Source organism: Talpa occidentalis, unplaced genomic scaffold, assembly GCF_014898055.3.
Source record: "Talpa occidentalis isolate TD23 unplaced genomic scaffold, MPIMG_talOcc4v2.1 talOcc4.6, whole genome shotgun sequence".
NCBI lineage: Eukaryota > Metazoa > Chordata > Mammalia > Eulipotyphla > Talpidae > Talpa > Talpa occidentalis.
The window spans coordinates 2,997,039-3,011,476 of NW_023604972.1; the positions used below are offsets into that span (position 1 = coordinate 2,997,039).

The 14,438-nt window shown below is 50.8% G+C and overlaps 1 protein-coding gene across 6 annotated transcripts in view; it reads right to left on the minus strand.

Annotated features, from left to right (window-relative positions):
* Positions 1–645: 645 nt before the first annotated feature.
* The window catches only part of ZBTB49 (zinc finger and BTB domain containing 49), a 41,695-nt gene continuing 27,902 nt past the window's right edge, over positions 646–14,438 (minus strand). For all 6 annotated transcript variants that reach the window (XM_054688078.1, XM_037530442.2, XM_037530443.2 and 3 more), the window contains 5 exons: positions 12,332–12,378; positions 6,484–6,557; positions 4,698–4,780; positions 4,449–4,610; positions 646–1,745 (listed from right to left, as the gene is read on the minus strand). In XM_054688078.1, coding sequence (XP_054544053.1) covers positions 1,072–1,745; positions 4,449–4,610; positions 4,698–4,780; positions 6,484–6,557; positions 12,332–12,378 — 1,040 coding nt within the window. In that variant the 3' untranslated portion in view covers positions 646–1,071. The remainder of the gene's footprint in view (positions 1,746–4,448; positions 4,611–4,697; positions 4,781–6,483; positions 6,558–12,331; positions 12,379–14,438) is intronic.

Consider the following 14,438-nt stretch of genomic DNA (forward strand, 5'->3'; position numbering starts at 1 on the left):
ACCAGGAGGCCCTATGTCCTGCATTCTTAACTGAGCTGAGGACCCACTAACAAGGTTAACCTTGGTCTCTGGGCTTGTCCTGTTTTATATTCACCAGCTTTTCACTGGCTGATCGCTATTTCTGAAATGACGGCTGGTAGTGTCTAGGGAGCTTTCAAACACACTAATCCTTAGTACAAAGCAAACTACGATGTGCCGCAAAGGTAGCGTGTTTTCACACACCAGGCCCCACATTCTCAGAGGCCAGCAGGCCTTACAGGGAGATGCAAGGGGACATGCGCATTTAGGAAGCCCCATCAGGCAACCAGATCCTGGGCAGGTGTTTCTAAGCAGATGATGGAATCACCTGAGCCTGGGAGGCGTGCTGGACGGGTGATTTCATACTGCAGGACAGAGAACCAGAGAAGATTCTGAGAGACTGAGTGATCTGCTGGGGCCCAGCCAGCAAGAGGCAGGCAGGATCAGCTTGTTCTGATGGCTTCTGGATCCAATGTTCCAGGACCGCAGCACTGAAGCCAGTGTTCATCCTGGCAGGGGGAACCCTTGTTGCTAAGTTTTTATACCACTATCACCTTTAGGTTAGTAAGAGTGTGGAAGGAAACACAACAGTATACAGAAAAGCAAATTTCATTTATTCAAGTTAAATTATAAGTTTCATATACAAATAAAATCTTTTGCAAATAAAAGTACAAAATGCTACAAAAACTTCAGTTGTGTGAAAATGCAAAAATAGCATGTCCTACATTCGTGTTTCCCTTTAACAAGACCGTACGGTCTTGTACGGTAGTTGACGCAGACTCCCCATCCGGCCACGTCTGCTGTCGTCAGGGAGGTGGTTCCGCAGCCTCTGGGTGCTGTGCTGCGTGCCTTCCGCTCCGTGTCTGCTTCCCGAACCCAGGCCTTTCTTCCCAAACCCTGAACTCAAGAGCTCCCCGTGATCCGCTGCCACCAGGAGCAAAACGGACAAGGACTCTTGGAGGAAGGCTGGTGGAAAGCACTTGCCCCGAGAGCCCGACAGCGGGCTGCGGCAGTGAGGGAAAGCCCGGCGCTGGGAAATGCTGCCAGAGGACCTCACTGGTCCAACTCGCCCTCGTTCTGCAGCGTCTTCATCGCGAGCCCCCACAGGGTCATGCTGGAGAAGAACTGTCCTTCGGAGGTCCTGTAAGTGGTGGCAGACGCCCGGCTGCCCAGGGGGTCACCGCAGTGACTGTCCAAGGCGGCCAGCGAGGAGCGGATCATGGACATGCTGTCGGCCTGCAGGGGCTCGTCGCTGGCCGCAGCATCCACATCTGGGTAAGCGTAGGCCTGATGCTGCGCTTGCATCTGGGGCTTCGGAAGTTTGATGGGGTCCAGACTGAGCTTGTCCTGGTCGCTGACCCCATGAGGTGGACCCATGGGCCGGAACTTACAGTAGGAGCCAGCCACGTGGCTGTCAAATTCTGTGACCGGGTCCTCCACAGCGTGGGCGGGGAGCTTGACAGACACGGGCATCAAGGCCACAGACACGTCTTGGGAAAAGGAGTCAGAGCTCCGAGACCGCTCCAGGTCGGGGGGCTCGACGGCCTGAGCCAGCTCCTCCAGCGCGTCGGGGCCCTCGTCGTCGGCCGTGCAGTGCATCTTCCGGTGCCGCCGGAGCACGGCCGAGCGGGTGAAGCACTTGTTACAGATCTCACACGTGTACGGCTTCTCCCCGGTGTGAGTGCGCACGTGCCTGCGGAGGTCACCAGAGCCCCCAAAACATTTCCCTGGGAAAAGAAAAAGGGATCTCTTCAGAAAAGGTCATCCTGGGGGAGTCTCTGGTGGAGGCACCCCAAGACTCTGCTGTAACGTGAGCTGGGTCAGCCCGCGTTACCCTCTGGTTCCAGAACTCTTCCTCCTCAGTCGCCACCGTGCCAACCTGCAGCCTTCAGACCTGCAGCACTCAGGGCAGGCCTCCAGAGCAGATGCCCCGCACAGGAGCACCGTGTGGGGAGACTGGTGCGCGCCTGCTCCCTGTGCGGGAAATGTCGGCAGTTTAGTTAAAATTTTCATAAATGTGACGCGGCCAACCTGTAATTTAGAAACATCTTTTCTAAGGCGTGTGAGCATTCTTTTAATCCTGCGCAGGCTTCTCGAGGGCCGGTCTGCTCTCCCTGTTGTGAGACGCGGGCAGCGGATCTAGGAGAGAACTCAGTCAACGAGCTGACAGAAGCCGGACGCACCGGCCCTTCTGGAGTGCACCTGGGGCGTTCTCCTGTGCCCGCGGCCCCATCCCGATGCCCGCTCTTCGGCCCTCGTCAGCAAGGGGAACAATGCGAACCATCAAACTAGATTTCAACATCCATGTGTTCTGTTCTGGGCACTTTTTCTCACACAGAAAGCGCTGAGCCCGCCACACTACTCTCGCCTGCTGCCCGCACCGCCAGGCCCAGCCCCTCACGGGCATGAGGAGTCATCGGCCAGACTCACGGCTGCGCCTGGGGCCTGCTTCACCTGTTGGCTGCTACACCTGGTCTCCTACTCACATCTTTCCTTTCATGGTTAAAATAAATTCTCAGCAATAGGGTTAAAGGGCAAGAGGGGATCATCACTTTTGGGTGCTTTACTATGCGTAAATATCTGCCTCCAGAGCTCCCGCTGGGACAGCAGGGCAGGCGAGAGAGGGCGGCAGGCTGTGTCCCCTCGGAGGACACGGGTGGGACATGTCAGGGGAGAAACGCTGACATCTGCACTGGCCTGGGCCTGCAGCCCCCACCGCGCTGATGGGAGTGCTCCCGGGGAGGCGGGCACGCGGGCGAGCCAGCGGCCATTTCAGGTCCAGCTGAGAGGATGGCTGGAGGGGTCCCCTCAGAGCCCACGGCTGGAGGAGTGGGGTGGAGGAAAAGGCCCAGCAGAAGCCACGCGCCGGGGCGGGGCGGGCAGCAGGAAGGGGCAGGGGGAGGGAGGAGGGGAGACAGGGAGATGAAGGGAAAAGAGAAGGGAAGACAGGGAAGGAGAAGCTTGGAACACAAAACCCACGACATGAAGCCACCTTGAGAGTGATCTGCGTTCTGACCCCAAGAAAATAAAGCCGTCCCGTCCATTCACATCCACGCCCGCGAGCTCACAGCGGACCTGGGGAGGGAGGGACGTGGCGGCGGAGCCCCGCGGGGCACGGCCGCCCAGAAAGGCACCCCCGTGGCGAGGACAGCAGGTTGGTGGCTGCCGAGGGCTGGGCTGGGCACGGGGAGGACTGCTTGCGGGTGGGGGCTACGCCTGGGGCACAACCAAAATGTTCTAGGGTTAGAGCGTGGCGCAGGTCGCCCAGCTCTGAATACACCAAACCACTAAGTCGCTCGCTTTAAGTGGGTGGACTTCATGGTGTGGGGAATTCAACAGACCTGCTAAAAAGCAGCCTGTCGCATGGAAGAACCTTCTGGTTCTCTAAGCTCCTCCCCCTTTCCTCCTGGGCGGGCCGCCCTTGGGGGAGGGGGAGGAAAGGGCAGGGATCCTTTGTTAGCAGCAGGACCCAGCTGGGAAGGGAAGAAAAAATTTCACTTCCAATCAAGCTGACGGCTGGGTGATTTGGGATGGACGTGCTGAATGAGTCACTGGAGACTGCAGTCACGATATGATGTGATGCCATTTTATTTTGAATTGCCATGGAGTGGCCTGAACTTGTATTCAGATCTGTACACAATTTAAGTGGGAGAGAAAACCAAGCTGCCTCTGGTTACGTCCCTGAACTCCTGCCCTATTTTAGATTCTAATTACAATCAGCACAAGCCTCTCTGAACAGTGCCCCAGTTCCAGGCTCCCCACAGCCAGACTCAGCATTTCCCCATGTGCTCCAAACAGGCCACCACAGAAACGGTCACTCAGCAGCCCCCTGGGCCAGTGAGCACGCTCAGGCACCGCTGCGGGCACATGCGTGTACACGCGCAGACTCGGGCATCCCGGGCTCCACGTATCCGGGGCTTCCTGGTGTCTCCACCTCCTTGCCTGGGCATACTCCAAACAGGGCTGCCAGCACCCCCCTTGCCTTCACCAATGTGTCAAAATGCCCATAAAGATGCCCATAAAGTGGACTCTGCTTTCTGATACATGGCTTCAGCCCCCCTACGGACCCTGAGGCTGCCGCAGCAAGTCCCCCGGCCCCACCTACCCCCTCCTGGGCTCTCCCACCGCCCCGCACAACCCCCGGCGCCAGCACGCGAACCTGGGATGTGGTTCGGTCATCTCTGCGCACAGCACCCCAGGGCAGAGGCAGACACCCCGAAGCCTCGGTCTAGGCCTGCTGCGTGACGAAGCAATGACTGAGGCGACACCACAGGAGGTGGTCTAGATTAGCATTACTCCACCTCCCCTATGAGAAAGAGGGGTGACCTATTCAGACCCCAAGCCAGCCAATGGCGGAGTAAGAATGGAGACCGGCACCCTCCGGGCCGGGAGGGCGAGGAGGGGCCTGGGGGTCCCGGCGGGAAACTCACCGCAGGCGGCACAGCTGTAAGGCCGCTCGCCCGTGTGCCGGATCCTGTGCTTCACCAGCTTCCGCTGCATGTTGAAGGACTTGCCGCACTCGTCGCAGGTGAAGACTTTGTCAGCCGTGTGCGTCTTCTTGTGCTCCTTCAAGTTACTGAAGTTACTGAACCCTGGCGAGAGAGCGCAGGCATGAGGCGGGAGGGCTGAGAACGGTTTCCTCAGTAATCTTACAGAAAAAGGAAGACGCTCAGCTGTACCTCGACCACAGATGTCACACAAGTGCGGCTTCTCTCCCGAGTGAATAATAATGTGACGCTGGACATCACCAGAGGCGGCAAACCTGGGATGAATTTGGAAATTCCATTAAGAGCCTTTCTACCTTACTGCGAATCTGTGTGACTGCGAGGCATTGAGGGAGGCCATGAATGTTCCCCACAGCCTCTCAGAATGTAATCAGAAGTGGCCTGATTTCAACTGAAACGTGTATTTAAATTTTTTTTTTTTAAGAAAGAAAACGTTACACAGTTCTAAAACATACTTCTCCACCTAGTTTCATTAATTCTTTTTTTTTTTTAAAGATTTATTTATGCATCCAAGAGCTGGGGTACAGGCCAGATGCGCGGGGTGAGAGGATTCACCAGAGATAGAGTGGGGAGCAGAACAGGCAGACGGACTGAAACACACTGCTGAGGGGAGCAGCGGGGAGACAGCAGAGGTCTGCTGTGCCTTATGGGTTGCTCTCTGGCTGCCTGGGGATTGAACTTGTGCTGCAGTGGCTTCGGACTGCTTCATAGTGAGATGCTTAACCCCTTGCGCCACCAGGGAGGCCCCTAATTCTTCTTTTATGGAGGGTCACTAATTTGACTCAGGGTGTCATACCAACCCAGGACCTTGGGCGTTGGGACCTCTGCTCCTTCTATGCGCTTGACAGAATAGTGGCACATGTGGAGGAAGATGTGGCCCAGAGCCAGGATTTCAAATGCAAGTCTTACTCGTTAGTGGAGCTCAGAAGGTCCATGTTTAAAACCCTGGGCAGAACAGTTTTGGAGGCACTGACTGCACAGCGGGGTTTATGCTAAGGCACCCGCCATGAGCAGGGCCTGGGGCTGAGCACTGAAATGGGTTTTCAGGATTCAGGCAGCTGCAGCAGAAACAAACCTGCAAGGTCAGGCAGCTGTACTTTCTCTGTTGCCTACCGTGGGCAGAGACCAATGCTCTCCTGGAACTGAACCAGAGGAGTGCCTTGCTGTGTCCCCAGGGCAGGAACAGGAACGGACTTTGTGCCCATGCCAGTTCTTCCCACCAGACCGGAGTATGCACTTATCAGAGGCAGAGAATCCGTACTGTTTATGTCCCTATCCCCTTCACAGTACCTGGCATACAGCGGGTACGTAATAAATAAACGTTGACTGCATCAACAATCCAATGAATAAAAGCTGTGTAACTGGGGTAGTCCAGGGTGATGCCTGCTATCCTAGGCCTGACTGCTAGATGACACGGGACCCGAGCACAGGGCCAAGGCCGATGTTGCAGGCCACCCTGTGTGGACCTCAGACGGACAATCTTCAGGCTTCAGACCGTCTCCGGAATAAGACTGTTCACATCAAGTCTCCCACCCCAGATCACGTTCCCACCTGCCTCCAGGTTGGTCCCGTCCCTCCTGCCGCTGAGTGCCCCCCAGTCCTTCACGGGCCTCCCCTAGGGCCTTCCTACCCTGCTTGGAGTCTAGGCTCTCAGGCTACAGGTCTCACTTCCCCCACTGGACAGTCGCCTCCGTAGGGGCATTAAGCTTCTTAATAGACATTTTTGGACTAAATGGAAATTTTAGCATAAAATAAGAATCTTATGTAAAATCCCATTCCCTAAGACTTCTGTCCTAGATTTCCTTTTACTTAGCCTTTCTTTCAGCGGTTCCCACAAGTCCCTTCCCCAGCATGCCCCGAGGGCGAGCCCGCAGGTGGCTCCTGCTCCCTAGAGGGGCCCCCATTCTCAAAACCACCCAGCCAGCTGCTCCCTACTCCAGGGAACAAGCCCAGCACTGACCTCTTGCCACAGATCTCGCAGATGTACGGCTTTTCACCAGAATGTCGACGTAAATGAGTCTGCAAGTTGCCTGCCTGCACAGAAGAGAAAAGCATACCAATATTGAAAGGTTTTTATTTTTTTTTAAGGTTATATAAATTCAAAAGGAAAACTGACAGCTTTAGCCTGGTTCCAGTCCAACTTCCAAACACAGACTGGCCTCCACCTATGTAAGGTGACTAAGGACTGGCCCAGTGCCAACTCAGGGGAGTGCCCCTGCCAGCATGTGCCCCGAGAGCCAGGCCTGGCTGTCTTGGGCACACACTGCGCTAAGGCCCTTTAAGCAGGGCCCATGCCCTGTGGAGACCACCTCATGGCTGACAAGCTTTTATTTCAAACAGACCTTGATATATTTCACTTTGCTATCTGTTTAACTTGGACAGCAAATGCATCATTTTGGGGGGAAAAAGTAGCACTTGTCCTTGATTATTTCAGTCTTCACTTTTTCTACTAAACCTACTTTTGTTCATAAAGAAGGAAATGTTTCCTCAGGGGTCATGACATGTTTGTGCCAAAGTGCCAGTCAGAAGCCTAACCCTATCACCTGGTTACAAGGCCTGCTATGTTCCTAATTTCCAAAATTAGGGCTTTATAAAGCGTAATCTATTGAAATGGAAAGCACAAGATTCCCATGTAATGATCAATAGGAAATCCATGTGAAATCACCTAAAGTACAGTAAAATTAAAATTGGAAACATCTCAGATATTTAAGTTATTGGTTAATGCGTCAAAATAAAACACGGAAACAAAATCTTCCACTGCTGTAAGTTAACAGTCTCAACCTGTCATTTCCCCTACTTAAATTCTGATAGTGTTCTCTTCCCAAAAAACACTGAACTGTATGACCAAACCCAGGGGTAAGAGTGCACAGGCATCATGCACAAAGTAAGCCCCTAAGGGAGATGAACAGTAGTACCGGCCCAAGTAACAAATGTGGCTTTGTGAATCTACAAACTGTCTTTTAAATGAAATGTAGAGATAGTTCATGGTTCTAGGTTTGAAGATGGGGCTGAAATCTACCTGAGAAGTGGAAACTTACAAGTAGAAAAAATGTTTGTGTATCTTATATTAGGTAACACAGAAGATTCTTTTTATCTATCAGTGTCTGGATTAGATAGTCACTTTCAGAACATGATAAACATGGGTTAGAAAACAACTCAGGTTTATTTTAGATAGTCAAGGAGAAAAAAAATGTGATGAAACACTGTGAAACAGCCAGCTTTTAATGGAATGACTATTAATACAACTAGGTACTAAGTGTCAACAAGCAATACACATCTGAACTATTGAGGCCTTTACATGGGTTACCAATCTGCCCTAGGTAACTGGTATTGCTCTATTTTTTATGTGAAAAACTAAGATTTGGATCAAAGGATTTGTTGCTCCAGTTACCAAGTTGAGCCAGAAATTACTACTCATTGGTGAGTCTAAGCTTTTATCTTTCATGAGTGAAAGCCTCGGTGCAGGCAGCTTCTCAGCATGATGAGCTTGTGTCCGCTGCAGTGACCCCTCCTTCTCCAGGTGGTCATGGCTCAAGGCCCCCAGGGATGCTGAAATACCAGATAGTACCAAACCCTGCACATACTGTTTTTCCTGCTGTGCAGCCACTGGAGCCAAGTTGCACCACTAACCACTAAACTGAATCAGTCATTTCCAATTTCAGAGGAGCTTACCAGTTAGTAACAATTTGAATAGTACCATCTGCTCAGCTGTTAAGTTATTTAGATCCCTCTTTTCAATTTGTTTTGTAAACTATGTAATATGATTGAAATGTGTTCTTTGAGTTAACTAACTCAGCCAGGCTGCATTTCCCCTTTTAAAATAACGCATAACACTTGTTTTCAAAGGAAATAAAACAGAAGGGTCTTCCACCTAATTATATAATATGTAGTAGCCAAAGAAAAGAAAAAAAAGAACCTTTAAAAGAAAAAAAAGAACCTTTAAAATATTTCTCTAATATTGGAAAGTATAATGATAAAAAGGAGCACATATTGGTCTAATAAGTGGTATTAAAACAGATTAAATAATGGAAAGATTCAATAATATATTCAGGTAATTTATATCCAATTACATAGCAAACTTGACCTTTAGACAAGTGTATTTTTGGTGAATGTTGATACACTCTAGTATTAACTACATGTAAAGTACACAGGCCATGTCTCAGAAGTGACCTCGGTTAGATCTTTAAAAACCCCAGCAAGCAGTACTAACAGTGCGAGCAGACCACCCGCTAAGTTTCCTGTGAGTGAACGAACTTTGCTAAGCAGCTGCAGGGAGCACTGCCCTCACCATCAGCGAGTCTCATGAAGCGCTACTGTTCATACTTTACAGAAGAGCAAGCAGAGGGCCCGGGAGGGACGCCGCCCGCCCTGGCGCACACAGGGGATGGACACGCCAATGCAGGGCGTCCGCCAACTCCAGCGCTGGAGCTGCTGTGCAGCTCAGCCACGCCGGAGGGCCGGCGGCAAGGAAGCCCATGCTTTCTGGCAAGGACTGTTTTAATTAGGCTGGAGCTGTCAGAATTCCCAATTGAAAACTGTTGCAGAAAAGAATATTTTATTTGTTGATATATCTGTGAACATCAGTATTTAAATATGAACCAACCAAGCACCTATTCTTTACTGAGTATTGTTCTAATGGTGGCAGCTGAGGAGTTTTAAGGCTTTAAGGCTTTAAAAGGAAAAGTAAGAGACGTCAGCTACAAAAGCCACGTCACCACCCTGGCAAAGGGACATTCCACACTGAGCGCACTGAAGTGTCATCGCAGAGTTGAAGACTTAATAACTTAGGAGCAGTCCGTTAAATTAGTCTTCCTTTGCTATTTTGTATTTTGGTATTTTCACCACGGACGGGATGAGACCCGGCGCCAGTGCCCCGACGCACGTCCCTCAGCAGCCCTGCAAAGCGAGTGTCCCGCAATTCCCGTGCCCTGGACAGCAGTGCCGGGGGACACCCTGCCTCTCCACAGCCTCTCTCACCAGCTGTTACTGTTTCTGTTTCTGCCCGAGGAAAGACTAAACCACCCTATCCCCTCCAAACACAACCACACGCACCAAGTCTTCCTTCTCCTATTTTCTGGACCCATCGCTACCTGGTTTCTCCTGGGGCTGCACCAATGTCCAACTTCTCGTCCCCATAGGAGACCTCCAGACACTAATTCCTCTAGACACGGCTGAAGCTGACGTCCTGCGCTCTGGGCACACACCACGCCCAGCGCTGTATTAAAAGATGCATATTCTGTTGTCACAGTCTAGGACTGTCTGTTGACCTCATGCAGGCCGTGGTTACCCTGCTAAACTGAGTATAATACAGTTTAAAAGATGAACTCTTACTGGTAAACACGTCCTGACTTTGGACACTTCCAGGAAGGAAAATATTTATAGGCCCACTTGCACTGAAGCTCACTCTCACTGCAGGGGAGCCGGCGGACCCAGGGAACCACAACACGGAGTCCAGGCCATTACACTGCAGACGAAATGAAGGTCTTAGTGAGCATTACTTAAGGAAGTATCGCCAGGGAAACAGCACACTGCTCTGTGACCTACAATGCCAGACACTTCTAGGCTTATCAGGTGCCAAATGGTCTGCAGGACCCCCCCTAAACTATCTCAACACACGCTAGGACCTCCCCCAAAACACCACATCTTTCGGGTGGAAATGGTGCCCCCTTTCCTTGCCCACGCTGCCCCCCAGACTGATTTCCATCACAGCGCTTTACTGCTTGAAACAACAAACTTCTCAAAGTCTAAGAAATAAGCCCCTCCGCCCCACGGCAGAGGCCTTGAATACAGCCCACTTGCAACAAATGCCGAGTGAAGTTTTAAACCAGCGTAATGAAGTTTAACAGTCCATGTTCACAAAATATCACTTCACTATGAAATACGACAGCAGTGTGCAACTAGCAACCACCCACTTTCCAGTCACAGAAATCCAACAAATACAAACACCAGCGTCGAAGAGGAGGATTTCTGTGGTGTCGGGCAGGGCTGCCCACGGTGGGCTGGGGAAGGAGTGTGCAGAGCAAGGGCTGGAGCGGGGACAGGACCACCCTGCAACATCGTCGTAGTAAAAAATACCAGCACCTGAGCCCCACCCCGGACCGAGAGCAGCAGCATTTCGGAGGGGCGCAGGCGGAAGGCAGACTGAGAGGCTCAACTGGGTACTTGATGTGGACGCCACTGAGAGCTGTGGAAGGGTTGCGAGCAAAAGGACAGAACTTCACTGTTACCACAAGTTTTCAAGTCCATGTTTTCATTTAACCCTCTGAATATTTCCACTGAAGGAGGAGTATCCCGGATTTAGGAGTTACAATGATCAGGCACAGAGAAATGACTATTGTGAATCGATGTACTTATTAATCCAGGCCTGGTTTTCCCACGACACCAAAGCCAGTAAGATGAACAAGGCTGGGGCGCCCGAGGAAAACTCTGCAAGAGCAGAGAGGACTCAGGAGATGAGGAAATGGGTGTTGGTAATAGAACAGCAAATAGTGTTTCCTGAGTGCTAACTGTGCACCAGGCAAGGTTCTCAGCACTCAGCCCTAACAATTTATTCCTCCCACGCTAGCGGAATGTCTTATGTAACTTATTCCTCCCACATTATTGGGGTGTCTTATCTCATTTCCCTTCTTTTACAGATAAGGAAACTGAATGTACCGAAAGGTCAGGGAGCTCGCCCAAGGTCACAGCGTAAGTATGCCAGGGGTAAGATTCGTGTGCCGATGAGCGCCTGCCCAAGTTCTGCCCCACGGGGGAGGCTGGTGTGAGAATCCAGGGCCTCCACCAGGGTGGCAGGTAGAGGAAATCACTGTTCAGCTATCAGAGCATATGAGCATCCAGAATGCTCAATAAATATTTGGTCCTGCCTGCACTGAGGACACGAGGGAAGGTACCAGGACCTGGAGCATCCCTGTGCACAGGGAGTGGGGAGAGAAAGGTAACTAAGGTTGCAGATTTGGGTGTGTCGGCAACCGATGGAGGGGAACTGAGAAGCTGGCTCTGTGGAGTGAGGAGAGGGTGCAGCTCGTGGGCTCCCGGGGCTGGAAACTTACCCGCCTAGAGGCTTCTACTCCACCATCAAGGCAGGCCCACAAGCCCTTTCCTCAGGGACGCAGAGTCTGCACACTCTGCTACAGGCCCAATCTGGTGTGCCAACACTTGACTCGCTGCTTCCTCCCTACATGCCCAGCTGCCCTCCTAGTTACTCTGCAGGCCAGTCCTGGCACGTGGTAACCAACGGTCACCTTCATTTCAAAGGAGAGGCAGCTCCCAAAAGTCATTCTGCTGCCTCCCCAGTTCTCTCTGAAACTTGAAATCTCTAGTCCATGCCTAGAGCCCACATGGGCACAGCCCCCAGGAGGGAACAGTGAACAGCAGCCAGCGAGCCCATCAGCACGTCTCAGAGGCACAAAAGCCGGGAGTGACCAGCGGTGCTTCCACGCCCGCCCACCGACAGCCCCGCCGCAGTGAGAAGGCGCCGGTCCTGGCTCGGCCCAGAGCGGCTGCAGCCTCCGGGTGCGCGCGGAGGGTCCGCCAGAGGCTCACGGGAGAGCAGAAACAGACGAGCACTGGGGAAAGGGCACCGAGTGAGTCACACGGCTGTGAAAAATGCTTACCCCCTCCGGCCCCCCCGCCATGAACCAGGAATTGGTTTTTGCGAACATGTTCTCCTGATTTAGTCTCAAGTCTTTTAAGCTACAGATATCATCCGGGGCTCCTCTCCCAAGTCCCAAAGTATGTCTTAATTGCAATAAACACAAGCACTAGGTTTCAGGTCTGCAATTATTAACAGTGAATAAGAGTATTCCCACCTGAGAGAAATGTTTCCCACAAATGTTACATTCAAAAGGTTTCTCACCTAAAACAAAACAAAATAACAACTTGTAAAATCATTAGTCATATTTGCACAACAGTCTTCAGTTTAAAACGTCTAGACTCTCTCCTGTGTCCTACCTTTCAGAAGAGAGCCTGGCTTCCTTCTGCGGGGGCTGACAGTGGAGAGTCTCTACTCCTTAGACTTAGCTCTCTCCCCCTTAGATGATAAGCAGGGATGATAAAAGTGAAATCTACATTTACTTTTCTCTGAACAATGAAATTGTCCCCAAACATAAGCCTGCGTCGAAACCAACATTTACGGGCACTGAACCCACCCCACGGCAGGCACGGCCCTTCCCTTCAGGTGGAGATCAAGGCTCGTTTTCTCGCCGAGCAGCCCGGCTCCTCGTCTCACCGCCCGGCTGCGGCAGAGCAAGCGGCTCGTTCCCATCACACAGGTGGGGGCTCCGGAGAGCGCCGGCAGGGCCCCCCCGTCCCGTCCTTCAGCCCAGGGGAAAACACACTGAGAAACAAAATCTCACTGCGGGAGACGTGACCCCTGACCACTTCATCTCTGGCTGAACAACTCTGAGAACCGCATCTGGTATAGACAGATGCAAAAAATGATACTCAACTACAAAGAGACTGCAGACCTGACTACAGTCTCCAGAAAGTGATCTGTTTGAAAACATACGCCAAGGTGGTGCCTGTGATCTATACAAATTCTAACAGACTTTGAAGATTAAAACCTTCCCTTTTCCCTTTCCCCTCAAATTAGGTTTCATTAAGTCCCTCTCTAAAAAACACTTCCTTTCTTACAATATATCCGGGCTGGCTAGCTTTCTGGGCTTCAGCCCATAAAAACATGGACACGTTTTAATTTTGGTATTTCCTGAAACAATTTAATGGCTTCCTCAAGGTGAGGGAGCTTATATGACCCTGAGCAATTATAATCCTGTTAATTCCGCATCCTAGGACGGCATTTATCTCTGAAGCTATGGGGATGATGCACAATACTCAGTGTAGGTGCCTGCTATTAGATATGAGAGGTGACCAGTTTCCAAGGCTCAACCCTACTCCTATCCTGGAACGCTCTGCTCTCAGGACCCCTCTGCAATCTTAGTAACTGAAAAAAAGGTGCTTTGGTTTACGTGGGCTACATTTGCAGGTCTAGACCAGACTGGAAAGGGGAGTGATTTCTGACACAGGTGAAGGGCCCTGCATTGGCCTGCAGAGTGAGGGCCTGCCTTCGCAGCACACCGAGGCCTTTGGCCATCCCACTGTACACTTCTAGGGGAAGGAAATGGCAGATAACACCTCATGCTATGACAGAAACAGTTTCGGCCTCGCTGACCCCTAGAAAGAGTCGCCAGGTCTTACTTTGAAAACTACTGCCCTTCTTGATTGCGAACAAGCATCCCCCCTCATCCGATGGGCTATGGTCTAAGACCCCAAGGGATGCCTGCAATCACAGACAGTATCAAACCCTATGGAAACTGGCTTTTTTCTATAGACAGCTCTATGATAAACTTTAGTTTATAAATTAGGTAGAGAAAGAGATTAACAACAACTAATAATAAAACAAATACAACAATATACTATGATAAAAGTTATGTGAATTTGATCTTTCCCTCAAAGTACCTTATTGTACATATTTTTGGACTATATTTGACCTCAGGTAACTGAAACTATGGAAATCAAAACAGAGGATGGGGTGTGGGGGCTCAATTAGTGTATTTATGCCCCAATAAAAATCTTTGCCATAGTGACGATAATAGTCATTCAAAGATGTGCTCTCAGAATAAACAATTTAAGTTTGGCTTTCCATAAAATAAGCAGATAAGTCTTTCAATAAAAATTACAATGATCACTAGGCTCTAGGAAATTTAAGCAAATAGAATGAGCTAAATTATTTCTTCAGGACAAAATTGAGCCATACTGCCTCCCTATAGAGTAGTTCTGAACCACTAGTGGTAATAATCACAACAGTACTTTATATTCCAGTACATTAAAGGACTTTCACAAATGTTACAAAGTATCCCAACAACACAATAAGGTAGTAAACACTAAGCAAATGGGGACTGCAAGGTGACAGAACACCAC